Raw genomic sequence first — 27,529 nt, 5'->3', positions numbered from 1 at the left:
AAAAGAGAAAAGAGAACAATACATGTTAAGAGTGGAGAACAGAGCTGAGAGAAACAGTCTATTGTTTGTCAGTGTAGAGGACCTGTGTGTCATCTCTATGCATTCTCCCCATGGATGTGTTTTGTGTAAAGACTGTGGTGGATGCCTGATGTCCTTGCTTGAGCTGAGCAAAAATCTGATATAGTTCACCACAACAGTAGATCAGAGTTCAACATGAATGTGATTTTGGAAAATGCTGTAACTGGATGTAGTTCTGTTGTACGGAGCTCAATAGAGAGATAACATTTGAGCAGAGTAATTTGCAAATGGCATTGAAGGTCAGCAAGCATGAAGTTTCAGATCCCTCTTTTCCAGCATGCAACAGGAAATTGTTGTATGTTTCAGAGAAAAAAATCTTAGTCTAATACCATGTTATAGTATTATTTATTATCATGATGTGACTGTCTGGGATCATGCCAAGATTAATGATAACTCACCATAAGGTGGTAAACTGCACATAAAACCTGTGGTATGGTTAAGTTCAGTTTACTCTGTTTGGCCTTTTGATGACTGTGGTGGAAAGTGGACATGTTGAAGAGCCCTGTGCCAATCTGCGAGGTAGGTTCACTATCAAACTGCACATTAATGGGCCAGTCACAATCCAGGCAAATCACTGATCATTTACCAAAGAAGTCTGACCCACATATTTTGTGCGTGTATGTGCATGTGTCTGGCAGCGAAGCCATATTTGTTACAAGTCCATTATTAATGATGTCATTAAAATATGCACAAGGACAAAATGTAGTGGAGGGTTTTGAGTACTAATGCTGTGTGTGTGTGAGTGTGTGTGTGTGTGTGTGTGTGTTAGTGTGTGCATGTCTGCGGTGGAGGAAATGTGAAATAAAGCAAAGCAAAAAAGAACCAAAACAAAATAGGATGACACGTGAAAAGCATCAAAGTAAAGGTGTTCCTCAAAATGCCACCTGATGCTCTTTTTATATCATATGTTTCCATTCCACTCTGTAATAGCAGGCCTAATTTGAAATGTCATGTTATGTTATTGTTGTTGTTTTTTTTTACATTTTTGATTTTAGTACATAGTGATTTTAGATTTATTTTCATTATCCTCAACCATATCTAGCAAGTGATTGTATAGTCCACCCTGCAAACCCCTAGTAAAGCCCATAACAGTTACCTCATAATGAATGATGTGGAATGTTAACCACCATCATAATTATGTGAATTAAAACCTTGCAACTAATGAATTATATGAGGATTTAACTTTAGGTGTTCAATTTATGACATTGTGTTGCATTTTATGCTCACCATGTTTTGTAAAATCTTGACTGCTAGATAAATGCTGTGAAATGAAAAGTCCGATATTCCCATTGAAACGTGGTGCACACGGTGTGTGTTTCAGTATCTCCAGATGCATTTGATGACAGGATTACAGAGAGAGATCATACATTTACATGAATTTTCCTACTGCGCTGTTTACGTTTATGTATACATACACTGCCTCGAAAGTTTATATTTAATTTGATTCCATAAATGTCTGATCAATGATGAACAAAAAGTATTTACCATTAATCCAAACCTTATTGTAAATTTGCATTCAAGTGTGAGTGTGTGTGCTGTGGTGTTGGCCTAGAGCAGTGTGATCTAACAGCAGCTGACAGGCAGGTTTGAGGCCTCTCTCTAGGGTCGTCAGTGTGTGTTTGTGTATGCGTGTGTCTGTGTATATGTGTGTATGTGTGTGTGCTGCTCTAGTGGTGTGTGCTAATTGGAAGCTCAGCGGGGGAGGCAGCAGGTCCTCTGTAGTGCTCATGTGCACACGTAGACTCAAATACACACATACACATATACACACACTCAGCTCAAAAGCAGTCTAGTCCGTTAGCCTTTCTACATTTAATATGAGTCCAGTCTGCAGCCTCTTCACTTATTCATCCCTCTCAAACCTCTTCCCCGGCCACCCCTCGCCTGCACTAACCTGAAACGACAGCTGCACTGTGGCCAGTAGAGACCTGCCCGCCTCCCCTGTCTCACTGGACATCAGAAACACACACACACCTCGCCACCAACACCACCAAGTCACTGTGCAGGCATTTCCGGATGATGAGAAGAGTAGAGTGGAGAAGAGAAAAAAATTTAGGGAAGAGAAGCGTGAACGATATATATTCCCTTATTGTCACTAAAGATTAAAGATACAACAGATTTTACAGAGCAGTGTCACGTGAGCATAAATACAAAGTCAAATCTATGTCAAATCCATTATAGATGTAAAATAAAGTTATTGGTATTTTGACATGTTTACACATTACTCAATGTTGTGTGTGAGTGTGTGTGTGTGTGTGTTTGCACATGTATGACGTAAGTGATTTGGGGGTTAGATGTCAGTTACTTTACAACATGTCTGACAGCAAGCATATGATCCTGAGGCAGCATGACAGCTGCCTTCACGCCCCTCTCACCCTATACAAGTACACACACACACACCCATCCATGAACAGTCAATGACAGCCTTGCCACCCTGTGACAGACTCGCTACACCCACCTGCAGCCAAGAGGCCCAAGGATGGAGAGGTGGAAGGGTTGAGGATAGAATGGAGGTTGTGACCTGAGGCTAGACAGGAGACAGATACCAGGATGGACAACACACCCAAGGGCTGGTGGATGGATGGGAAGATGTCAAAGGTCTTGACCAGATTTAAGATTTATGTGATGCTGAGGCTGAGAGCATAAATTGAGCTAAATCACAACAAAGCTGCAACCTAGCAACAGTCTGATCTTTTACAAAATCACTTTCTAAACTAAACTTTTCCTCTCATGGCCTTCAATGATTCTCCAAAAATAGCTCCACCATCACTACCCAGGTCCAGTTCTTCACAAGCAATCATATGGGGGTTTTAGTATCCATTGTTCAGGCGCCTTCATCAGCGTGCAATGGCAGGCACTGTCCTCCTCACTGTTCCCTAATGCAAGGAGACACGACTGCCACACTGCACCACATAAATGAAAGCAGATTTCCGGACTTCGTACATATGTCCTCATGCACGCGCCCATGCACACACACACACCCAAGTGAGAGGGTTGAGGCAGATTTCAGATGGATGAATTCTTTTCCCCATTAGTTTGCTCTGGATCATTTTTGTTGACTATACTTCCTTTTCCTGAAAACCAATTGCATGTCACGGTTGAGAGGGCCTTTGTCTCCCGTGATGATGACAGGAACACTGTTGACATCAGGGTTGGGTTATATATCTACTTGTTTCTTTGCATCTCCCTGTCCTCTTCACTCAGTCCTCCAGAGTTGGCACACGACAATTTGTGGAATATAAAACCCGAGTCTCTTCACTGAGAAAGTAAAGTAGAACAGGGAATGGGTTTTGTCTTCACTTTTGTGTTGATAACTCTCAAAAGTAAGCTTTAATAACAGAAAACGCCAGAAAATATTACACCTGCCCTCACATTCACATGAAGACATAGAACAGTAATTATTTTAACCTGAAACCCTGACCACAGTGCTGACACCAATTTATGTTTAAAACACAAAAATGTGTTAATTCTTCTGTTCAAGCATTAGCAGATGTTTAAAAACGGCGTGATTATGTTGACACAGACTGCAAATACACACACACACACCTCTTGCTGTCTTTGCAGGCAGGCTCACTGTAGGCCTTTTCCCAAGTGGTCCTGATCCACTAATGTCAACATTGTGGCGAAGCGTTGTCAAACACACTAGCACACAACCTTTTCCAGCTAACACTGACTCAGTAAGAGTGTGTGATAATGTGAATGTCTAAAATGCCAAGTGCCCCCCTGTCCTTTCCCCAATATCTGAAGGAGTTCTTCTGCTGTCTTGCCCTGCCTTGCCTCAGGTAAATATGCAAAGTGCAAGTATCCTTTGTTCAGTGTGGGTGGCCTGATCTTTTTTATTTCCATCATTTAGCAAGAAATATTAGCAATACAAAATGGATTATTCCATAATTTGTGGTTCTTACATTAAAAATGGAAAATATTCTTTGTGTCTTAAATCTATTTTGTGTACACACACAATGATTCTTTACAATAAAAACATTTATACTATATGTCTTTGGTAGATGATTTCGTCCAAATGAGTGTACAAATTGTCTCCCCAAGAAATCAGATCCCAGTCACGCCAATGTACTGGGCCTGAGTGATTGTGTAGATAGCACCCATTCTAGATAAAAATCTTATTTGTTTGTTTGTTTTTTTTTTGGCTTGTTTATATACCAAACTACTTTCTTCCAGCTAATAAAAATCATCCGACAAAAATACAAACTACATTTTCTCTACATGTGGTTTAGTCTGACGGTTTACTGAATCGCAATTGTTTTGTTGTATGAATAGAAGTAAATCTTGGCAACTTGAACATTTTTATTTCAAAAACTATTTGTTAATAAATTTGCTTTTCATGTTTGTGCATTGATGCACTAATTTATTCCATCTACAGTTAATAAAAGTATCTACTTTATATCTTCCATTGTGCAGCATGTACATGACTGAGAACAATACATTTTGACAAACATATTATGCCAAATATATGTGTCAACTCTAATGTGTCAAGCTAGGATAAATCTAGATCACAGACTTAAACACACACGCAAACAAACAGATGCACTAAATTAGTTAGGACACACATCAGGAATGGAAGATAGCATGCGGTGAAGCCATGTAGGTGTTGGAGCATGAAGGGTTTTCCCTGCTAAAATGGATATAATGATGTGACTGTGACTATATCAAGTGCCTGTGCGTTTGCACTGCCTGATCATGGAAGCAGTTGTTTTGTTGATCTTCCTGACAATTCTTCATGACTCACAGCTCATGAAAAAGGAGAGTTCGAGATAGACAGAGGTAACAAGGAATATGGAGAGGTTGATAAACAAGGGGAGACAATGAAGACTGTATTGTTGCGACTGCACTGAGAGGCAAATGAAGCCGACAGTGAGTTGGCCTACATTTATATAGTTTTATAAGTGACAGGAAACAGAGAGACAATCCTGTGTCTATCTAATTATTCATCCCCATGGAGAGCCTGTATAATGATGTTAGTTCTGTTTCTGTGTGTGCATATGAGGTGGATTGATTGTACTTTCTGATTTTATTGAAAAGTGCTCAGAAACATCCTAAAATATGTCAGCTAATTTGGATATGAACTACCCTAAATGAAGTGAAGTGAAGCTAGTTACAGTAGCAGGTAATAGAGGAGTCTGGGTAACAAACATGAATGCAACGTAGACAAACAGTTGGAATAATTTGGATAAATGGTGTCAATCATTAGCTAAAATTTATAAATGGTAAAATTGAAAATGAAGTTCGTAAATCTGGTATATTTTATATATAAATAAAATGGAAGGTAATGGTATTTATTTTTAAACTGTTTGCCAAAAGCAACAAATTAACTGTTAAAATTGTTAAATTAAATGATAAAAAGTCAATGAGTGATGATTGAAATTGTTAACTGAAACTTAAGTTGAAAAGTCCAGCTAAAATAAGGCTAAGTGTGGTGTGTGTGTGTGTGTGTGTGTGTATGTGTGTGTACAGAGGAGACAGTCTTTTTTTCTTTTTCAAGGTGATATATCTGATAACATTTGCACTTTCAGATAAAAGTGTTATTAATCTCAATCAAATGTCCCCCATGAGACCCAGCCACAGCCGTGGACACATTCACATCTGCACAACATATCACGGCAACAATGTCTCTGGCATTTCAGCGATTTAGAGCGTCATCCCTGGTTGCCACTAGCGTGAAGCTGTGATCTTCACATATATGACACCTCTGCTCAACAAGTTCCACGCAAACACAAACACACAGACACACACTCAGACTGAAGCAATGTCTCTGCTGTGTCTCTCCTGCCATCACATTCTCACTTCCTGATTTAGACAGACAGAGACCAATCCTTGGGGACACAGACACACTTCTCTCTTTCGCTCCTTTGCTCCTTGCTCCATTCCTCCCCTTTTCTTGATCTGCTGTTCTTTCTCATGGGGATGGACAGAATCGGGCTGAAGGTTAGACAGAAGGAGGCGGGTGATGCACCGATACACACTCAGTCTCAGGTTTGCTCCTGTGGGAACGGTGTGATGGAGAAGGTGAGAGAGAAGGGGGGAGTAGCGGAGGAAAAAGTAGAAGCAGTATTCCCAGTAGTTCAGAATTTGCAGTTGGACACTGCCAGATCTAAATCCAATACTTTCAATAATGATTGCAGCTGTATTTTATCAAACGTGGTTTTAACAGCCAATTTTCCTTAAACTGTACTTTGTCTTTTTGAATGTTTGTTTTTTAATTATTACTTTTTCTTTTTTTTTTTTTTTTAGATTTGCTATGTGTTTCCACTCTTTTGGGGTTGTACAAATTCTTTTAAAAAGGCAAATAATTGTATGATTATTTATTTACACTTGATAAGAGTGTCCTGACCCAGTTAAGTAGAAATAATTACAGACAAATATACTCCAAATCAGAGATGAAGTTTGTTCAGACATAAATTCTCACATGATAATTACTTGTGAGACTACTTATCAAGACAGGAAAGTGGATGGTTACACAAGTGGGACAAGAGATAAGCATGAGAGAGAAAAAAATTATATAACCATTAAGCACGAATGAATAAATCTAAACTCTGGAGTTGCAAAGCAATAGGACATGAAATCACTGCTGAAGAAAAATGATAGCATGTGAAATAACTGGGGACAGATGAGATTCATTGGACCCTGTATTTCCAGGTCTGGGGCAAAAGAAACAGAAAGAAAGCTGATTTCTAGAGTACTGTAAGGCTTCTTTTTGCTTCCTCCTGCTTGTTTCTACTGTCACTGCTGTCAGCAGCCGCTTTAGGTCACTGAGAGGGTACTGCTTCATCTACCTGCGTTTTAGCACATCACATGCTCCACTGCACCCAGCACACACACATATATACGCACTCAGAGAGAGAGTCTGCTGGTTGAAGCAGATCAAGAAGTAGCACAGGAAGCAGGGATTTGTTTATAACTATTGACTGACCTGGCAAAGGTTGTCAATTAAACACAGGGAGAGGGAGGAGGAGAGCAGGTCTATGGAGGCCCAGCAAAGCATCCCTGTGAATAGGTGAAAATAATAGGTAAATAATGGATCATGACAGTGAATTATTGAAGGAGTACATTGATGCTTTCATGCTGAGAGAGCTGAGCTTACATTACAGGGTTCATTCATAAAAAAAGGTAAATGGAGGGCAGATAAAATGCGGATGAGAGAGTGAAAGAGAAAAAGGACTGTTGTTGCTATGACAGGTTTCAGTTGAGAGTTTGCAGCAATACATCTTCAACGATCACACAGTCACAACCACAACACAACACTGATTCACTAACAGACTTTGAGTCTTGGCTAACAGTCTTTATTGATCTCTATTCTGAGCCTCTTAGCTGAATATCGATACTATCTTATTATTCCAAATCAGGCTGGTAACTACCATATATGGTGAAAGTACCTCAGGGCAGGTTTAGTCTCTGATTTGGCTCGGATCCCTAAATTCTCCAGGTTTGCTCAGTGACATGAAAATATTTGTGTGGATGACTGGTGACATCACTATTGCTATTTGTGTGTGTTTTTTGTTTATTTTTTCATAAATTTTAATCTAATGAGTTTCTTGTTTTTAACTTAACACTTGTGATTTTACCTTCTGCATATATCTAATTAATTTGTCTCTGCATATTTTACCAATTTTTTTGTGTTTTAGAGTGTTGCATGTAATGCAACCTGTGTTATATTGTCTGCTCCTGTAAAGATTCTCATAAAACGATTTAATCAGTTAGTAATTTTTTTCTTTTAACCCTATATGTTATATGTCATTCTGTGCATTAAATAGGATTTTAATCATTTCTGCTCAAGATATCTTCACAATGTCAAGGTGTCTATATTTACATATACATTTCCTCACATTCAGAGCATTGTGGCAAAAGTTCTAAGTTAATATAAGGAGAAAAAAAGTTCAAATTTGAGTTTTATGTGCAAAAGTCATTCAGTTAAACTGAAAAACTTGCTCTTGGCTGTGCAAAGAGACACTGAGCAATAGATACAGACAAGACCACCTACAACCCCACCCCATAATGCCAGATTCCTTTGAGCTGACAGGTGACAGAACAGTCTAAATCAACATGTCCACTGCTTTTTTTTATTACAGACAAACAGAAACACACACATACACACACATGAACACACCCACCCTGCTTTTGTACAGTAGACAGCACCCGATATGGCAAGGCTGGACATGCCCAAAAGGCAGAGCCTGTTCCCTGTCACCTATCAGCTGGTGGTGAGCAGCGGGATGTGTGCATGTGTGTGCGAGTCAATGTGTGTGTGTGTCTGTGCCAAATGCCAAATCTGTGCCTAGACATGTGTTTGCCAGCCCCCATGGACCTGAAGGAGGAGTTCCTACAATACTACGTATCATAAATCCGACTGTCAGCATGCTTGTAGATTCAGTGTTAGGGGTGCAAACATGTCACATGACATGCTGGGGCAGAAGGAAGGAGACGCGAGGAGGCAGCAGCCTACCCAGGACTGCTGGCATGGCAGCCAGGGGTGGGGCCAAGACAGCATGGCACATACCAACCTGAGACCCCCCCCCCAACATGGGATCTGACAGGCAGCACGTGAACCTCTTTCCCCAGTAAGGGATGTACAGCCATCTGACAACTCCCCACCTGCATGACCTTTACCATGCTTGACCCCCTGCAGGAGACAATCACCTCAGAGCAAACGGCCTCATGGGAGCTGTAGACTAACCGTACCATCAAAAAGGCACACAAAAAGATGACATGTATAGTAAACATGTAGACTGACAGAAAGTTAGATGGACGGACAGCTGCTCAGTGTCATGTATAGATGTCTGCTGAGTCGTTCAAGTGGAATTGGTATAGCGATCCCTTGTTACATTTTCTAAATTAACAGAAATGAATCACAAAACAAACTCCACATGTACACATTACAAGTACTCGTAGTAGTAGTACTACCACAATTACAATAAACTTCCTGAATATTAATATATCCAGTGACCCAATCATATAGCTGCAATGCGGTGTCATCATTTAATGTAATCTAAATAGTTTCTTGCCATATTTCGGCCCCTTTAAATGTAGTCTTAATGCTACATCTTACCTTAGTATTGCGACTGACTATGTACCTCAATTTCACATTTACTAATGGCAACTTCTGCACTGTGTTGCAAAACAAGTTTTTCAAAACTGGATTTATAAACATTCCAGTTCAGAAACTACTTCAACGGCCTGCCTGATCACCAGATATGTTTAGAAGTATATGCAACTCAATGCGGTGGCACACTGATGGCATTAAAATGAATCAAACTGAACAGCTACAACAAAATATCAATTTATGTTGGCCTTTGCAAGAATTAAGAAAAGCATACTAAAACCAGAAATCATCAGGATCAGCTTAATCTTGTCTTTTTCTCAGACACAAGAGACAGACAAGACTTGTCTAATAACTCAAAAACAAGAGAGGACTATCACACTCATACAGTTTTAGTACATTTAGGTATCCTGATATGCAGGAAAAGTACAGCAGTCAAAAAAGGAAGTGAAAATACATTAGTACCAATACATTAAAGTGAGGCTGAGACAATTGAGCGTATTATATCGGCCAAAATAGAGTGTGAAGACTGTTAATTGGAAGAAACAGCCATTTGGTTTGAAGGCCGACTGTACTGGATATATTTAAAGTGAGTGGACGCTGATGGAGAATAAAAACTGATGGTGGCAGCAATGAAACTATATACACACCAACTGCCGCGAAGAAGAAGAAGTAGTCAACTACGTAATCAAAAAGCGACGTGGCGGTTCTGTTTGTGAAACGTTGTTGCCGCTATTGCTGATAAAGCGAGTTCAGTTTTTAACGCTATAATAATATCACTCACGACAGGTTGGTATATTGACCGCAAATATCGCAGGCTAATCTCTTTCAGCCACTCTCACGTATATTTTAATCGGTTACACTGTACACGCTGTATGATGCGAACGTTAGCAAATTACTAAAACTTGGATTAACATGGTCCAGATTTGTCAAGTTTGTTTATCGTGAACATATGTAAGCTAATGACTACATATATTCAACTAATTGTGTTATTGTTCATTTTTAAGTTACCTGCTGTGAACCTCTCTGCTGCTTGCTTGAGCTTACTTGCCACGCCATCATTCTTCAGTGGACTTCGACTACTCATGAATCCATTAAGACGACAAAAACTTCCTCCATCGTTGAGGAGACTTTTGACAGACATCAGTCCGAAGGAGGAGTGGACTGATGCAGAGCCTGACACGGTGGCCAGAGATGGGATTCTGCTCCCATCCAGAAGAACTGCTTCTGGAAAAGAGGAGCTTCTCACACCAGCCAGGCCACGAGAGGAGGCAACGGAGAATGGGGGCAACACCAGGAGGACTGTGATCTGCATGCTTTGTAAACGTGAACCCTCTTGTTACACCTGTCCTCGGTGTAACCTGAACTACTGTGGCTTAGCTTGTTATCAGAGCCCAGATCACTCTGTGTGCACTGAGGAGTTTTATAAGGAATCTGTTCTGGATCAGCTGAAGAATATGGGGAAATCAGACAGTGAGGGGAAAAAGAAAATGCAGGAGATCCTTCTGGGACTCAGACAAAAGGCAGATACAATTGAGGGTGGGATGGAAAGTTTGTTGAAAGAAGCTGGTATTGTGTCAGATGATGCAGGCGAAGGGGGAAAAGATGTAACAGAGAAAGTGCAGGTAGTACAGCTGCTGTCAAGGCTAGCAGAACTTCAAATGGGCGAAGAAGAAGGGAGTGTAACAGAGATTGAAGCAATTTTGAGAAAACTGGAAGAGATTGGTGGGAAGCAGCTGCCTGGCGACATCGACGAGGGTTCTGAAAGTGCAGATGGTGAGCTGGACTTGGCTGATCGACTCTCAGGACTGGATGTTGACCAACTTTCAGAAGAGGAACTATGGGAAATTCTTAACAGCAAAGAGAAAGAGACATTTTTGCATCTGAAGGAGCAGGATGCTCTTGGTGGGCTGATTCCTCTCTGGAAGCCATGGTGGATGGTGCACAGTAAGGGCAGGACAACACTGGTGGAGGAAGTGAGCAAACTGGAGAGAGAAAATTCAACAAGTGTGGATGAACAGCATGTTGATAGTAAAACCAAGGTATCACAAGAAGTTACTCACAAACAGGACAAAATGGCAAAAAAGTTGAGGAGGATTAAAAAAACAAAGGAAACGAGCAAGGAAAGTTCAACATTTGCCAGTGTGCCTGCAATTTCTCCAAAAATTCCAACGTTGAGTTCTTTATGTGCAAATCCATCTCCCCTCATATGTTTTGGTTTGGTCAATGCCCTTTTTGCCTATGCTTTCACTCTGTGCCTGTTTAATGGTGACATTGATTCCCTGATATTTGAATTTTGTGACATGATCCTTGCTCTGTCGGAGGCACTGAACTCAAGTAAAGTGTTCAGCTCAATCCATGAGGCTTTAGATTGTGGAGAAACTCTAATTTTGGGTGGAGGCTACTATGACAAGGAGGATCCTCTGGCCCCAGCCAGGGCCTTAGAAGCGGTTGCTCACATCATGACCGGCAGAGACAGAAATGATGCTACAGGTTACTGCCTGGCCGCCTTGAGTCAGCTTCGCTCAGCTCTCTCCCAGGCCAGAAAAGCCCTTCCTAAAGAGGGAGAGGAACGGGAAAAAAGGCAGAAATACTTCCATGCAAACAAGAAGTGTGAATTCTTTCAAGCCTGGGTGTTAGACAATGAAGGGCAGATTCACGGACTAGCTGTGGAGTTATGGAATGAACATGGCAAAAGAGAGAGGGTTAGAAACAGTATGGAAAAAGCAAAGACTGTAGTCGAGGAGAACTTGAAGAAAGTGAAGGGGAGAGGAAGTAGTAAGTTGATAGAAGAACTAAGCTCATGAGGACTTTCTTAAGTATGTTGTTTGTTACAATTCCAATAAAAGTATATGGGCAGAAATATATTTTATTTAAGGATATTGTGAATGATGTCTTAAATGTTCAGCAAACACAAACCTAAAGTGTATAATTAAGTGTAAATGTTAATAAGATAAATGGATGAATATATTTGTCATGAACCAGGTTGTGCACTTCTGCTTCAAATAAGATTTGACTTTGGTAGAACATGTCTGAAAGATCAGACAGTAATTTTCGTTGCCAGGAGGAGTTATAAAAAAAAACAACAACTTTATTATATAATGTGATATACTAAAAGTACAAACGTTTTCTGTCTGAAATTAACTATCAACATTCAAATTAATTGGATGAAAAAAAAAAGGCTGTGGGATCAACAGGAACTGTAAATAAATACACTTTTTTTGTAAAAACTGTTTTTGCAAAAGTGATTCTTTAAGACTGCGGAACCACCATGAAATAAAATGAATACTTCAAATTAATTGTAATTTGAGCAAAATTGAAAAATGAAAAAAAAAAAAAACTTCAAGAAAATAATTCAATTGTGTATATCTAAATGATACCTGGGGCTTTGCCCTGGACCTAACCGACTTGACCTGCTGCATGAACTTTGGTACATCTAATTAATCATAAATATATCTTGGTCAAATGACACAAGTATCTTTACTTTGTTTAAAAAAAAAAAAAACAATAAACATGCATTTTACATATAGTTATGGAAATGTACTGAAGTAGGATTTTCGTCTGGTATTTCTTAGCTTTCTGTGGAAAACAGACACGCGCTCACCCGGGGATCTCGCGATAATTCATTTCTTTGGCCGGTCACGTGTTGCGGATGCCCTTCCACGCTGCGACATCAAACATGGCAGCACTCTTGAGATCAGCCCGGCTACTAAAACTCTCGCCTTCGGGCTTGCTTCAGATCGCAGGGACCAGTCGAAACGGGCCGCCGCTGGCCCGGCTGTTCAGCGGAGGCCTGGGCGGCACAAGGACCGGAGGTTGTTCGCGATTTATCAGCCCTTCTGCGGAAAATGTGGCCAGCAGGTACAAGGAAGCCTGTTAGCCGGTGTAGCTGAGACTCACGCGTGAAGCAGAGATGTCATTGAGTCATTGGGATGTCAATGACACATGGAGTCACACATACAGTCACCTGTTTATAGCTGGCAGTGTGTTTAAAAATGAGATATTGTGTGGCTCTAGGATTCTTATGGTGCAACATTACCTAGCCGTGGGTTGAAATAAGCATGGCCACTGTTACACAAGGTGATGGTCTGTAGTTGTGTAACTAGCTAACTCTCATTTATAATTTCCCCCAGCAGAGGAGCTCACTGGGATGTTACAGCTTTCTTATGAAGATCTTCCTGTTTCGTACTTACTGTAATTGCGTGCCAACTTGTCAAATAGGTATTAGCCACAAGGCTGGCATGCTGCATCTACAGTGATTGTCCCAGTCAATGAGAAATATTTTTTCATGAAGTGGTGCCTTGGGTTTCAGGCCTTGGGTGATGTTAAAGTTGGCAGGTAGCATGTATGATGGCAGTTCTCTCAAGGTCATGACTCTTGCCTAACGTAAAGCGGTATTTGAAATAGTAAAGCCGCCAGAGCTCTATTTAAAGTGTTTACATTCAGATAACAGCTTTTTAGGTATATGAAACTGAGATTGTCTATTACTGTTGCAACAAATCCAATCATCCCTTCATGATGGTTATAATGCTCAGTTTGTGTTGTAAGTCCTTTAGAGAGGTGTATATTTATTATAAGGACTCCAGTGAAATAGTGGAAGCATATCTCTATCATGCAATGTAGTTTAGGAGTATCATAAACTACATCTACTATGATGACCAAGAAATTGAACCATCAGGTCTCTTACACAGTTGTAACACAAACATTAGTCTTACTTTAATGAAGGTAAAGTGGCTCATCTGTGCCCCCCACCTCTCCTTCTCTTTGTGACCTTCTCTACGCTTTCTGTCTCTGTCTTCCCCTCCTTTAACGTCACTATCTCATCCTCCAAAGTTGCATGTGGCCACATGCAATGGGATGCATACGTGGCTACGCCCTGGTGACAGAGAGGAAGGATGAGGCCAGTGTTGCAGTGCAGTCTAAGCAAGCTAAGCAGTTTGACTGGGCTTTGGCCAAGCTAGACAACTCTGTGAGGAGAACTGGTCGCATCACCAAGACCCTGCTTCTTCGGATCTTCCATGACATCTGCAGAGCAGGTAAGCAGATAGAACAACAATCAGGAGTACAAAGGAAACAATGACAAAAGTCAAATGACAGTACATTGAATGTTGAATTGGCAGACCATCTAATTCAAATGACTGACTTCTTTTGATGTTGTTGTTGTTGTTGTTATTTTTCCCCTGTCCTTTTCTCTCCACGTCCATCCTCACTTTTCTTGCTGTTAACTTTTAGGTTATCCCAGTGGTAACCAAGCCTTGCTACTGCTGCGCAGCTGTGGGTCCCTGCTGCCTGAGGTGCCACTGGAAAAACGCACTGAGCTCGCACACCGAATGTGGGAGAAGCTGCAAGAGCTGGGTAAGTGGTTGCAACAATAGGAACCCCATCATCATTTTATTTAAAAAAGCATCTGGCTGTTCACGAGTTTCTACCACACAAGTATTTCACCAAATATTCAACTATTAGTCTAAAGTTTCCCAGTAGACTAGGACTGTGCAAGGTAAAGGTAATGTTAAAATTGATTGTTGAGAATTTGTGATCATGTATCTGATCTTAAGTTACATATTTTATTTTATGAGAATAAGTAGCAGCTCTGTACCACATTTAAATCCTAAAGTAGTTGCAGATGATTCGCTCACTTTGTTGTAGATGTTAAATGTTATAGAATTTTCCATTATCCTCCCCAGGTGTCCAGTTTGATGTTAGTCACTATAACGCCTTGCTCAAAGTTTACCTTCAGAATGAGTTCAGATTCTCCCCAACTGACTTCCTGGCCAAGATGGAAGCAGCTAATGTCCAGCCCAACAGAGTAAGTTCAATTTGTCAACCAGCAATAGGGTCAGATAAGGATATCCCTTTAATGTTGGTTGACATAGACAACCACATTATCATTCATTGTTGCCAGTGTAGTGGATGAATTTTATTTCAGTAAATGCATTTTCAGTCCAAGTACATCAAGCACTATTTAACTTTTTTGTTGTTTGTTTTTTCCAGGTCACTTATCAGAGACTCATTGCAGCATACTGTCAAAATGGGGATATTGAAGGAGCCAGGTGAGCAGCCAATAGCAGAGTCAATGTTCTGATGGGAAGCACTGAGATTTGCTACATGATTCTGGTTTCAATACAACATTGTTCTCAAAAGCTGTCTTTGAGTTAATAAGTATACTCAATTTGTCTATTGTAAATAATACATTTTAAAGTAGTCTTTTTATACAGAAACATTATATATATATATATATATATATATATATATATGATCAGTTTTTGCATTTTAACTTGCTCATTATTTTAACTAATATGTTTCTGTAGCACCATATTGGGTTTCATGAAGAGCAAAGATATGCCCATCACGGAGGCTGTTTTTAACGCCCTAGTGACAGGCCATGCTCGTGCAGGGTGAGTGCTGGTGTTTTTTTGTTCTTTAAAAATACTGTATTTAATGACACATCATAGATGCTGTGCTGAAGTAACTAGATCTTAAACAAGCTGTCTTTATCGCCACATAGTGACATGGAGAGTTCGAAGAACATCCTGTCTGTGATGCAGGCAGCAGGTATTGAGCCGGGTCCTGACACATATGTCTCACTGCTTACTGCCTATGCTGAAAAAGGAGACATGGAGAATCTGAAAAAGGTGTGTGTGTTATTTAGGTTGCTGATGCACATTTTCCTACATGAGTGTACCCAAGAATGTTTTCATTTAAGTGACCTATCTCTGTTTCTCTTCTCTCTTTTACTCCTCCTCACCCCCCTCTTCATTTCCATTTTCTAATTTCCTGATTATCCTTCCTCTTTCCTTCCTCCATTTTCTATTTCCTCCAACCCACTTTCCTCTCTCTATTAGACTTTGGAGGAAGCAGAGAGTGCTGACTGCAGTCTAATGGACAGAGATATCATGCAAATCATCTTCACTCTGGCCAAGGCCAGACATCAGCAGTACGTCCCAGAGATGATTGAGCGCTTGAAGCAAGATAGAGGCTATGTGCCAGGTAAGCATGCACAAGCAAACCTCTGTTTTTTGTAAAGCACTGTGCTTACAAGCAGCTTAAATAATATCACTCATGGCCATATTGGTTTTGTTCATTAATGACTGCATAAACATGTGAAGGAAGCATTTCCAATCCTACTGTAAACTGCAGTATACTTACTAATGGTCAGGTAACACTTGTTTTCAGATGTCTAACGCCCAGTCATATTAACAGTGTTATAAAGCTGAGATAGAATCTGCATTTGTTCTCTGTTCTTGCAGATGCTATGAACTTGTGTCTCAGCCTAATCACCCAGGGCCAGGAAGACATAGCTTTTCAAATCCTGAGAAATTTCCCCACACTTCAGCCTGATGGTGTGACCACAGACTCCCCCAACCTGGGCAACTTCTTCCTCCGACACTGTGTCAATATGGATATGGTACATGAAATAAAATTCTCACTAACTTTTCTCCTAAGCTTATCTAATTACACAAACATAGACACAAATGATTCCTGAATAGCTAAATTCTACACACACACTCACACACACACACACACACACACACACACACACACACACACACACACACACACACACACACACACACAGTAGTACATAAGTACAGATTATCATTTAGCTTTATATTAATGTTAAGACTTGGTTGCATTGTTTTGTTGAGTATTTGCATTGATGATTAAAAAATAATTTAGATTTTTGTGTGTTTGTAAACTACAGGCAGTGGAGAAGATTGGTCACTATTGTAAAGAGCTCCAGGAATCAAAACTACATTCTGAGCCACTTGTCTTCTCTCTGTACTGTGCTCTGGAGACCAAGAAGACTGGTACAGCACATGCTTTCATTCACTTGCATTTATTCACTATTGCTGCACACAACCTCAATGATGTATATTTGATATACTGATTTCAATTTTAAGTAAATAGTCCATTGACAGATGTTAAGGTACACATTTTATTACATGCACTTTTTTGGTTGATAGCTTTATACAAAGAGACTGAGAAATGAGATCATTGCAGACATGGAAAACTGGAACAATTATTAATTTTATTTTCTTACAGGTATGTCATTAGAGCTGATGAAGATAATGGAGGAACAGGGCTTACCCTTAAGGCCACACTACTTCTGGCCCCTCCTCACTCACCATCTGAAGAACAACAACTCAGCTGGTACACACATGTAGACACACACACACACACACACACACACACACAATGCTTTTACTATTTAATATGGACTAATTGCTTTGCATATCATTTAATCCTGTGCTATACACTTCAGATGCTAAAATGATACAATCACTTCCCTGGCGAGAGATGTGTGCAGAGCTTGGAGTTGAACTTGGTTAGCTGCTGTGAAAAACATCTAGTTGGATCCTCTAAGCCACTCAAACTTCATCTGATGTCCCATTTATATACAAGAGCCTAATACAAGCAACAAACCCCCCAAAAGAGAAAGGAAGATATACACAAACTGTTTGTTCATCAAAACTGGTATGGAGAGGTTATTTATTTATTCAGTGAGCATGGTATTAGCTGTTTATGAGCGTGTATGCGTGTTATTTTTGTAATGCAGAGAGGATTATGACTTCCTCTGTACCAGAAAGAGCTTTTAAAGGAGTTTTTCCCTCAAATATTAATGCCTCCCAGAGTGGTTCAGCTGGGACAGATTTCACGTCGCTGGGGCAGTCAAGGGCAAAGAGGTCTGATCCCTTCGTGAGACAGTTTGAGCAGAAGAGATGAAATAAACACGTACATGCTCACCTACACACAGATACACATGCAATACTCTCTGGAGAGCTCTAGGAATAGATCACAAAGTTTGGAAGAGGTCCCGGATTCAGCCACACTTTACAGATGAGCTGCAGAAAAAAAGAATTCTGGCTTTCAGAAAGTGCGCTCAGACATGAATTTCATATTTTATACTGCTCTTCCTGATCTCCACTTGCCAGTTTGTATGTCTACAGCAAATCAGTTGGGCCCTTTTTCTTTTAAAATTAAGTCTCAATATACTGGCAATATCCTTTAATGGATGCCACAGATTATCTTGTTATTCGAGATACCTTTGTCACTTTTAAATGGTAAAATTTCCATTGATAAAGCTGGTACTGAAGCATTTCCAACAGACAAACTGATAGCATACACCCCTAAAGCTGCTAACACTGTATCAACTGTGCTGAAGCTAATGAAAGAAGAAAGTGGTGCACAGCATGTACGGATGATTGATCTGGTGATATTTACCCCCATAGAAGAGGGCACCTTAGATTCCTTTTTAGGGCGACTGGGGAGTTCAGTACACTGAACTTTGTCCTGCACATGCATAGAAAATGGAAATTTTATATGACAAACTGTATCTGATCCAATCTCAGGACACTAATGTGTGGCATTTCTCTGTAATTGGGTTAGAGCCAGATTACATGAAATACATTTTAATATGTTTAATGTTTGGACTCCGCATTCTCTTTGATATGAGATAGCCCCTACGTGACAGAGCTCGTTACTTTAATTCAGCAGGAAACTGATACTGATTTCTTGAAGTTTTGCCAGTTCAGTGTCTCAAATGTGCATTTTGGTACAATACATCTGTCCCAGCATTTGTCTCAGATAAAGTTGGTTATTTTTCTTTCCTCTTTACTTTGTCAGGGATGACCTTGGCTTTGCAAATCATCTCAGTGAATTTTACTCAGCATTTGGAGACTTGTCAGAAATCAGAAGTCATTAGCGAATATACCCTGTCAGTGTTCAGCAGCAGCTTGGCTTTTAAGTGCTTTATTTATGCTGCGCTCTGGCTCTCTCTTTGGGGTTTTTTTAGAGTGATTAATAAATGATGTATTTTTCCCCTGTCAGCTAATTGACAACATTTGAGCAGGCAGGGAGGAGAAACTACTGCGGCGGCACTGCAGATTGACTTCTCTGTGTGGTCGAGGCAGATGCTCAGTTTGAATAGTGAGATGCCTCAGTGCCTGTGTCTTGGCAGCATGAAAAAGAGGACTAGACATGAGGAGCTTAAACATGCACAAACACACGTGCGCACACACATGGAAACAGACTTAAAATCTCTAACTGCTCAATCTCAAAGCCATATAAACAACATCAGACAGCTTACATTTAGTTATCATAGTATGGAAATTAGTTAGGAAAGAAAGTGGAGAAACTCCTCTTTTGCTTACATACACACTTGTTTCCAATGGTGTTAGCTTTAACCTTCATGAATGATGCATCTTCTTTTCTTTTTTTTTTCTTTTTTTCTTTTTTTTTTCTTTCCTCTCTCTGTTCCCTGCTCTTTATACTCATTGGCTGCTGGAGGTGTGTATATATATGTGTGTGTATGTGTGTTGGGGGAGGCAGTGCAGGTGATGTGACTGATGCAGAGTGACTTGATTTCATGTAAATGCAAGCGCTCTGAGGAAATTCACTTTGGATTACACGCCCCACTGTGCATGGTCCATGAAATATTAAGGGCCATGTCACTTTTTGTCCACAGGTGTCACTAGCGGGCAGAGGGCCAGAGCCTTGGAATTGGAGGAGAGCAAAGGGGGGAGGGGTGGGGAGGAAAACGAAGAGGAGGGGGTGAAACATTTCCTTTTGCATTTTGATGAGGTGTGGATTTGGCGGGTTTAGCAGAAGCATATGCTGGACCGAACCTCCCACCTGCCGCCAGCTAGTGACCGCTTGTCAGTTCTTGCGATGCAGCGCATTCTTATCACTTGTGACATGGTGGAGCAAGAAAAAGAGGGAGGGGGACTGCAGAGCAAGAGAATGTTTCTAGCCTTGTATGTTTTCGATGAAGATAAGTGTAAAGGTTTCCTTCTCTTGACTAATTGCCTTTCTAGCCCCCACCCCGGTCACCTGACTTTATTTATTGACTTCATCTTCAACCCTTTCGCTCTTTCTTTAATGCCATCCTTCCAATTAAATAGAGTAGGCTGCATTAAAGATACATCCACCACAGCACCCCATAAACTCTCTTCTAGCTTTAACTGTTAATTAGTGGGAAGGGGCAGAGCTTTTCCTTGCCTGAAAGCAAAAACTGTGCAATGAGTGAGGAAGACTTTGCAGGTTTTTTTTTGCTTCACAAATGGGACACTTCGTTGATTTAGCTTCTGTTTCTCAAATAAGCAGCCCGTCACAGCCTTACAGCCAACACTGTCTACCTTCAGAGAATCATAGATATGGAGAAATGAAGCGATAGTTGGTGTTAGATGAGAAAGAAAAGGAGAAGTGACAGGTACTCATTTCGAAGGATGGGAGGAGATGACAGCGACCAGTTCACTCCACTCCTCTTTTCCTCTTTTTTCTCCATCCTGACTTCTCGTCTGTGACAGTTTACCGGAAGACATGAATCTGATGATGATATCTTGTGACCACTGCCATGCTTAACTTACTACTTTTATACTTGTTGCCTGGGTGGTATGTCAGACTTCATGCTGACCAACCTGGAGAGGCCTCTTCTCTTCTCACCTCTCCTCTGTGCCAAACTTTTATGGAAATAGTTCAGACAGTGAGCGAAACCAAAAAGGATTACATCCGTATAAAGTTTATGGAGTGAGGACTCAAGAGGGATGCGTCAGAAACCAAATGATTATGTTTTTCTCATTTCTCATTTAACCTTATTTGTTTTCTTTCCAGCAAGTTCATTTTAGATTAGAGACTTTATGTACTCTTTTCAGCTCAAAGTCAGATCGAGACATCATTGTATATGACACAACTACAGCACTTCCTCTCTCTGCTTCTCTTTGTCAACTTCCTTGAGTCAGTGAGAATTTGCCAGACAACCAGCAGAAAGTTTGTGACCCAGCCAAGACGTAGCCTTGCAGAACCCCCTTTAAAAAACACAATCTGTCATTTGCGGTAGCTTCATATGTACCAAACAATCATGAAATTTACATACAGAGGTGTATGTGTTATTTTTTTTTCTTTCAGGTGACGGTAATGCTTAGTTGCATGACTTTTTACTGCTTAGCTAAGACATGCAGCCACTTTGCCACAAGCCTGTATATGTTCGGAATAAAACTTAAGCAAAAACAGTCTGGAGTTAAAAGGGTTAAAAGCTCTTGGTTACAGACTTGACTTGCAAAAAAGCAAAACAACAACAAACAAATATGCTTGTCAGACAACTGAAAAGTGCTGATTATCATGAAAGCTAAGGCGCAGAACCTGGGAAGTGCTAGAGAGGGAGAAGGGCGGCTTATGCATTTATACATTCAGCTCTCCAGTCACTTGTTTTCTGTCTGTTTGTCTCACCGTGAAATTGATTATGGATTATTCAGGAGGAAAGCAGGTGCTCCCTCTCTTCTTTCATAAAAAAGGCCAGATGAAAGCGATTAGGGGGTAAGAATGGATGGGTGGATGGCAGAACAGATGGATCCTCCATTGAGAAGAAAGAGGAAGATTGTCTGTTTTTCTTGAAAGCAGGGTAGATGGATAGTGAGAGGGGTAGATGAATGAGTGATATGCATGAAGGGGAAGACTGGATGGATAGAGTGGTTCAGGTAGCCCTACCTGGGATAATGCAGCCCCAGCCACAGGTTTTAATGGCATATAAAAGCCTTGCACTCATCTTTTATTCAGCTAAAGAGAAGGACTGCCAGGTGAACACACGTGTCCCAGGAGAACCCTGAAACATAGAGCTATATACGTGTGTGTGCATGTGCGTGTGTGAGGTTTACAGCATCTGAGTGGAGTAAATACACAGCATCTGGAGGTGTGTCAGCTCAAGGAGGCATTTGATAGTTTGCTGAAGTCTGCATGGGAACAACATGTCTTAGTAGACCAGGTGCTGTCATATATAGATGTATTGATATTTCAGTACTCAAGCTGCAGTGCGATACACACTGAGTATGTGCACACACAAGGCGACGCGTGCATGTGCTGATTTAGGCCAATATTCTTTGTGGGCATGCTCCTGGACATATGCACCATGCTGTTGCCTCCTTCATATGTGCATACACACAAACACAGAGACACCTGTGGGCATATTGAGTGTGTGTGAGAGAGGCTGTTCCATAAGCATATGGCCGTTTTGACCTCCCACCCAGTGGAAAGACCCCAGAGCGCTGTCTGATTGCGCAAGAGTCCACTTCAGGCCTCGTGCATGATTATGCACACATATCTACCAGTCAAAGGTAGTAATAGTTTTTAATAGAACTCTGAAACGAAACCAAAAAAAATTGACGATAGAGAAGCAAGAAAATTAAGTATCCATTAATAATTCATTATTTAATAATTATTATTTGTTTGAGTGGTTTATAAGTACACACCTACATTTTTACTTTGCATTTGAAGGCACCAACTTGGATTTTGGGAATTTGTTGTAGATATTTTCTCTTTATCATATTCAAGGCTAAACATTAGTCGAAAAACGCCTACATCATATTGTAGTATGATGAAAATAACTCAACAGAAGTTGATATTGACTATTTTTGTGTGTGTTTTAGGTGTGCTGGAGGTCATTAAGGGCATGCAGGACCTCAACGTGTCACCCGACAATGAGACTTTAACCAACTACACCATCCCTGTCTTCTCCAGCACAGAGGCAGCTCTACAGGCAATCAAAGTAAACTCCATGATTCAGTGTTGTGACACATGTGACAAGTGAAAATCGCATCTACAAAAGTGTGTTTTTGTTCTGTTTTTTCCCCATTCTGTTTAGGATGCAGGTATCAATCTGCAGTCTGCAACCTTATTGTCTTTCGAGGTTCACTCATCAGCTCTTCACAACCTGCCTAAATTCTACACTATATGTGAGTCTACAAACACATGCGCGCACACACACACACACACAAAACTCTGACTCCAACGCATTCCACAGAAGCTCTACTGCATCTTGAGCATCCATCATCATAAAAAACGCTGCTTCGCCTGCGGGCTAATTGGCATGGTGTTAAGACACACACACACACACACACACACACACACACACACACACACACACTCTCTCACACTCATACATTTGCACACTTACTCCTCTGTGCTCATCAGGCCTTTTAAGAGATTAGTCAGTGTGAATATGTAAAGAGCGAGAACTAGAGGTGCCTACACTGGCACAGGGATGGGATCGAGGATGCTGTTAAATTATGGATGATTCTTCTTGTTTTCTGTCTTTCATCTCATTTTAGCCTCAAACATCTGTCAATGGTTTTCACATACATCAGTCTTTCCTAGTCATGTGTTTCACTGAATCCCCAGTCCTGAGTGTTTTCAAGATTTAATATATATCCTAGCTACACAGAAACAGCATGTACCCAAAAGAAAACTTAATTAAAAGACTTTAGTGTCCAAAAAATTTAAACATTTGCTGCTTTCAATGTCTTAGAAAATTTTAAGTTTTGCTGTTATGTTATTTTAAATGTAACTAGATTGGACCTCTGCTTACAAGCAATTCAGAGACCTTGGCACAGGAACACATTTACCTATTGATTAGATTCCAACTACAAGTCCTCATACCAGATCTAAAAAATAATTCATAAAATTATTAATAGTGAAAATAGACATTAAATACACCCCTGGAAATATTCTCTCTTAGACTTTGGGAAGTGAGTGAGACACTTTAAAGCTATCCTTTGAAGACTTAAATCTCTGTGGTGGCAACGGTCAAGGCTGGGGGCATCATGTTTTTAGGTTGTCTGTCCCTTCATGAAATGTGCAAAATATCTCAGTAGCTCTTTGAATTTCTTCAAATTTCGCATTAACATTAACTTGGAATCAAAGATAAGCCAATGAGAATTTGTTGGTCAAAGGTCAAGTTCACTATGGCCAGTTTTATGCCATAATTCACAAATGTATATTATAATAATGATCAAATTTCATATAATAAATGTCTATGGAACAAAATTCTGAAGCAATGGAGGTAAACTTCACTGTGACAAGTTCTAGTACAAGTACTAGATTGTTTAATGCTGTATTGCACCTACAGGTATACAGGGATACTGTGGCATTTGTTCCTCTTCTGTGGCTATTGGGTTATTCTAGTTCTGTTTGAACTGTACAGTAACCATCATTCAAGGCCTATACCTTTTTCTATTGAATGGTATGGACACAACTGGAACTGGCTCTGTTAAAAGAACTTGATGTCAAAAGTGTATTAGTATCCGTTTCAGTATCTATGTATGTTTCATTCCAGCGATACCAGAAGGTTGTCTAAGAGCAGTGTAGACGATTTGGTTGCAGAGAATCATCACCACGAAGTGCTGTCACTGTAGCCTGTTACATTTAGTTGCTTATTTCATTATTCCTCTAAAAATGCTTTGGTCCACTGAAAATGCTGAGACATTTCTCTATTTGATCCCCTTTCAATTTTGAAATCCATTTTTCAACAAATGTCAGTGTCACTTTCAAGATGATGTCTCATTAGCTTGGCAAGTTGTTGCTCTAGTAATTATCGTAATGATATAGTAATGATTCTTCATTATATGGTGCTGGGTAAGGGCTGCTCCTCAATACCATGCATTGTAAAAATGCTATTTAATTGTGCAGGTATCAGAAGTGAACGTGGTAATTTAGTGTAAGAGAGGCAGGACAGTTGTTGATAATTCCTGAATGCAAGTTAAAACTTTGTCTAATAGCTTGACTGCAGTCAATAGATCAACAGCATTATATTCCACGCAAATGAGAACCTCATAAATAACACTTATGACTCCATATGAAGACAAGTTGTGTGTGGCTTTGTGTGTAAACACTTCCTGTTCCTCACTTCCAGTGTCAGACCCCTCCTTCCCCTCAATGGAGCACAGCAGTTTCAGAGGCAGCCTCATCCAAGGCTTCAGAAAGTGAGTTGACTATCCCATAGTCTGTTTGTGTATTTATTGGCTCTCCGTCATTTTCTATTCCATTTTTCTCAATTCTTTTCCTCATAACTCCTGACTCGTGTTTAAGGGAGGCCCGTAGCTCTTTTGGAGGTCACAGCAGCATATGCCATGAATATGACATGTGTAGCCTATCACACCATCTACAGTGCCTGTGTATGGGCAGCTGCAGGGAAAAACACTCCATCGCACACACACGAACAATGCCTCATGCATATGGAGGCCGTCATCCCTCAGCTCTTGCCCCAAAGCACAGTGGGAGATATGTAAATTAGCCCACCACTGCCCCATATACCCAAACCGCCAGACTGATCTCATTCTCGCTTACATACTTTCTCAGACACACACACACACTGACACACACAAACAGTTAGCCTTAGGACCATGGTCTGACCCTTGGGCTTTTGTTGAAAGGGTGTTTATGAATATTTACAGTTTAACACCACACACCCACACAAAAACACTTTGGCCCCTGAGAGAGGCTGGAGGTGAGTCAAAGAGTAGTTCTGACTTGTCTGCAGGGCTCAATTCAGTTATTTCTTCATCTAAAAAGCCAGAATATACTCAGTTGAGCCAAACTTCGAACCTTCTATTGAGTCAGTTTGCTCTTTGTTGTTGCGGGTGTTATTAAAGAGTGGATGTTGATACTCTGGCATGATGGATGAGATTAAGTTTACAAATTGAGATCTCCTTTTTTATTCAAGGTCATGAAAATAATAATGTTTCTTAATGATCTGCTCTTGACAACATAGTTTTATAAATTTTTAGTACAATGAAATGACAAAGTATAGATCAAGTTTTGTACTTTTTATTCAGAAGGTGAAATATCTTCTGTTGTATATACATTTTCAAGGGAAAATATGTATAGTTGCAGCAGGAATTTATTCTTGGTTCACAACCTGAGTTAAATGTCTTTTACCAGCTTGATTGTGCAGACACTGGAATGTCTTTGCATGTGTGTGTGTGCGCATGCAAATCTTTGCAATTGTTTGTTTAGTTTAAGTGAGTATGTCAACCACTTTTTCAATATTTTTTTTTTTCCTGAATCTACTAAACCCTCCATTTGCTTTGCTCACATTGCATTAACAAACACAAACACACACACACACACACACACACTCTTGTGACTGTTCCTGACAGGGTCATAATTGGGCTTGTCACTTGTGGAGTGTATGTATGTGTGTCCGTGTGTGCATGAGTGCCGTGTCATTGCAATGTGGGACCTGCCCCTGTCAAAGACAAGGTCAGGGGATAATTTAATCATTAAAGACCTCCCCTTCTCTCTCTCTCTCTCTCTCTCTCTCTCTCTCTCTCTCTCTCTCTCTCTCTCTCTCTCTCTCATCTGCCCCCCTCTCCTCATCTCCACCAACTAGCTGACAATGCCAGAGATGTCACACATTGTCATCATTTAGTCTGTATGTGTGAACATGTCTTTGTGTATGTGAATGTGTGGCTTTCCCAGGCTTTTATACTGCCATCTCTCCTCTGTTATACTGTGGAATCAAGGGTGTCAAGCTGAAAAATCTGTCTCCTTTTCTTGCTGTTGTCTACACTGTCAGTTTGTTAGCTTTGCCTTAAGTCAAATTCTATTTGCTAACAGAAAAGTTATTCATTCAGTTCATCAACCACAAATATCTTTAAACTTCTACATTAGGTGTTTCAATAGCTGGAACAACAAAAGCCATACTGCTTTCAGAAATATGACTATTGTTTTATATGGTGCAACTTCAAATCAAAGCGTCCCTTTGCATTTAAGCATATGAATTAATCCTGTCATGTTTGAGTCTTGTTGGCATGCTGGTGAAGCATGTTCACTGGGTGCTCATGGCTTGTCCTCTACTGCCCCCTGCAGGTCTGATGATGTGGAGACAATGGTGAAGGTAAGACCAGAACCCTGTGTTGAGTGACTTCAGTGAATCATCTTTTAGAACAATGGCATTTCCCTGTTTCAAAGTGATGTAATACAATTGAGCAATACCTGTCTTTAAATGTAAAACAGCTTTTTCTTGATTTATTCCTTACAACACAATATTCATCATCTGCTACATAATGAGTTGAATTTAAGGAGATATATACAGTATGTCATCTCCTGCCTTTTAGCCATATATTCTCATGGCTAATTGTGTATATAGACAAAGAAATGTAGTTTACGTAAATGAATAAAAAAGACATAATTGTTAAATATAAAATAATAAATGTTTGGAGTGGCCTGCATCTTAAACCAATGTTCTGTCTTATATCGACATGCAACATAAGTGCCAGAATGTGTAATTTGCTTTTCTCTTTTTTCACAGATTACTGAACTCTTATACACAGACAAACGCTTCTCCAATGAAAACTCCACTCCTGCTGGTAAGGAAAGATCTTTACACACTGTTGTTACAGGCAGGTCAGAAATTTGACAGCTACACGTCCTTGTATGCCAGATATATCTACGGTTGTATTTTAATAGATAGGAAAGAAAGAGAAGGGCTTTATATATATGTGTGTGTGTGTGTGTGTTGTTTTTTTTCAGTTAATGAATATTATTAAATATGCAGATTGCAGTGTCTGCGATGATTGTCCTAAACACTTTCCTGCTGTCATCCAGATGACAAAAGGAATGTTAAGTGTGTAA

At 40.2% G+C, this 27,529-nt stretch overlaps 2 protein-coding genes across 2 annotated transcripts in view; both read left to right on the top strand.

The window, feature by feature from the left end:
• The first annotated feature begins 9,813 nt into the window (after nucleotides 1-9,813).
• Nucleotides 9,814-12,329, top strand: znhit2 (zinc finger, HIT-type containing 2). Its single transcript, XM_029521519.1, has 2 exons — nucleotides 9,814-9,916; nucleotides 10,135-12,329. Exon 2 carries the CDS (start codon nucleotides 10,213-10,215, stop codon nucleotides 11,932-11,934), a length of 1,722 nt encoding a protein of 573 aa, XP_029377379.1. The 5' UTR covers nucleotides 9,814-9,916; nucleotides 10,135-10,212; the 3' UTR covers nucleotides 11,935-12,329.
• A 450-nt stretch (nucleotides 12,330-12,779) lies between these two features.
• The window catches only part of lrpprc (leucine-rich pentatricopeptide repeat containing), a 51,017-nt gene continuing 36,267 nt past the window's right edge, over nucleotides 12,780-27,529 (top strand). The window contains exons 1-16 of the mRNA XM_029521307.1: nucleotides 12,780-12,988; nucleotides 13,961-14,163; nucleotides 14,360-14,482; nucleotides 14,812-14,933; nucleotides 15,119-15,177; nucleotides 15,436-15,522; nucleotides 15,633-15,759; nucleotides 15,970-16,114; nucleotides 16,375-16,532; nucleotides 16,830-16,935; nucleotides 17,171-17,278; nucleotides 22,546-22,664; nucleotides 22,761-22,851; nucleotides 24,807-24,876; nucleotides 26,765-26,792; nucleotides 27,207-27,264. Of these exons, the coding sequence (XP_029377167.1) occupies nucleotides 12,780-12,988; nucleotides 13,961-14,163; nucleotides 14,360-14,482; nucleotides 14,812-14,933; nucleotides 15,119-15,177; nucleotides 15,436-15,522; nucleotides 15,633-15,759; nucleotides 15,970-16,114; nucleotides 16,375-16,532; nucleotides 16,830-16,935; nucleotides 17,171-17,278; nucleotides 22,546-22,664; nucleotides 22,761-22,851; nucleotides 24,807-24,876; nucleotides 26,765-26,792; nucleotides 27,207-27,264 (1,813 nt within the window). The remainder of the gene's footprint in view (nucleotides 12,989-13,960; nucleotides 14,164-14,359; nucleotides 14,483-14,811; nucleotides 14,934-15,118; nucleotides 15,178-15,435; nucleotides 15,523-15,632; nucleotides 15,760-15,969; nucleotides 16,115-16,374; nucleotides 16,533-16,829; nucleotides 16,936-17,170; nucleotides 17,279-22,545; nucleotides 22,665-22,760; nucleotides 22,852-24,806; nucleotides 24,877-26,764; nucleotides 26,793-27,206; nucleotides 27,265-27,529) is intronic.

Source organism: Echeneis naucrates, chromosome 15 (assembly GCF_900963305.1).
Source record: "Echeneis naucrates chromosome 15, fEcheNa1.1, whole genome shotgun sequence".
NCBI lineage: Eukaryota > Metazoa > Chordata > Actinopteri > Carangiformes > Echeneidae > Echeneis > Echeneis naucrates.
This window is presented reverse-complemented; position numbering and strand designations above follow the sequence as displayed.

Excerpts from the sequence above, each read along its gene's own strand:
- znhit2 (XM_029521519.1), top strand. The coding sequence starts at position 10,213 with ATGAATCCATTAAGACGACAAAAACTTCCTCCATCGTTGAGGAGACTT.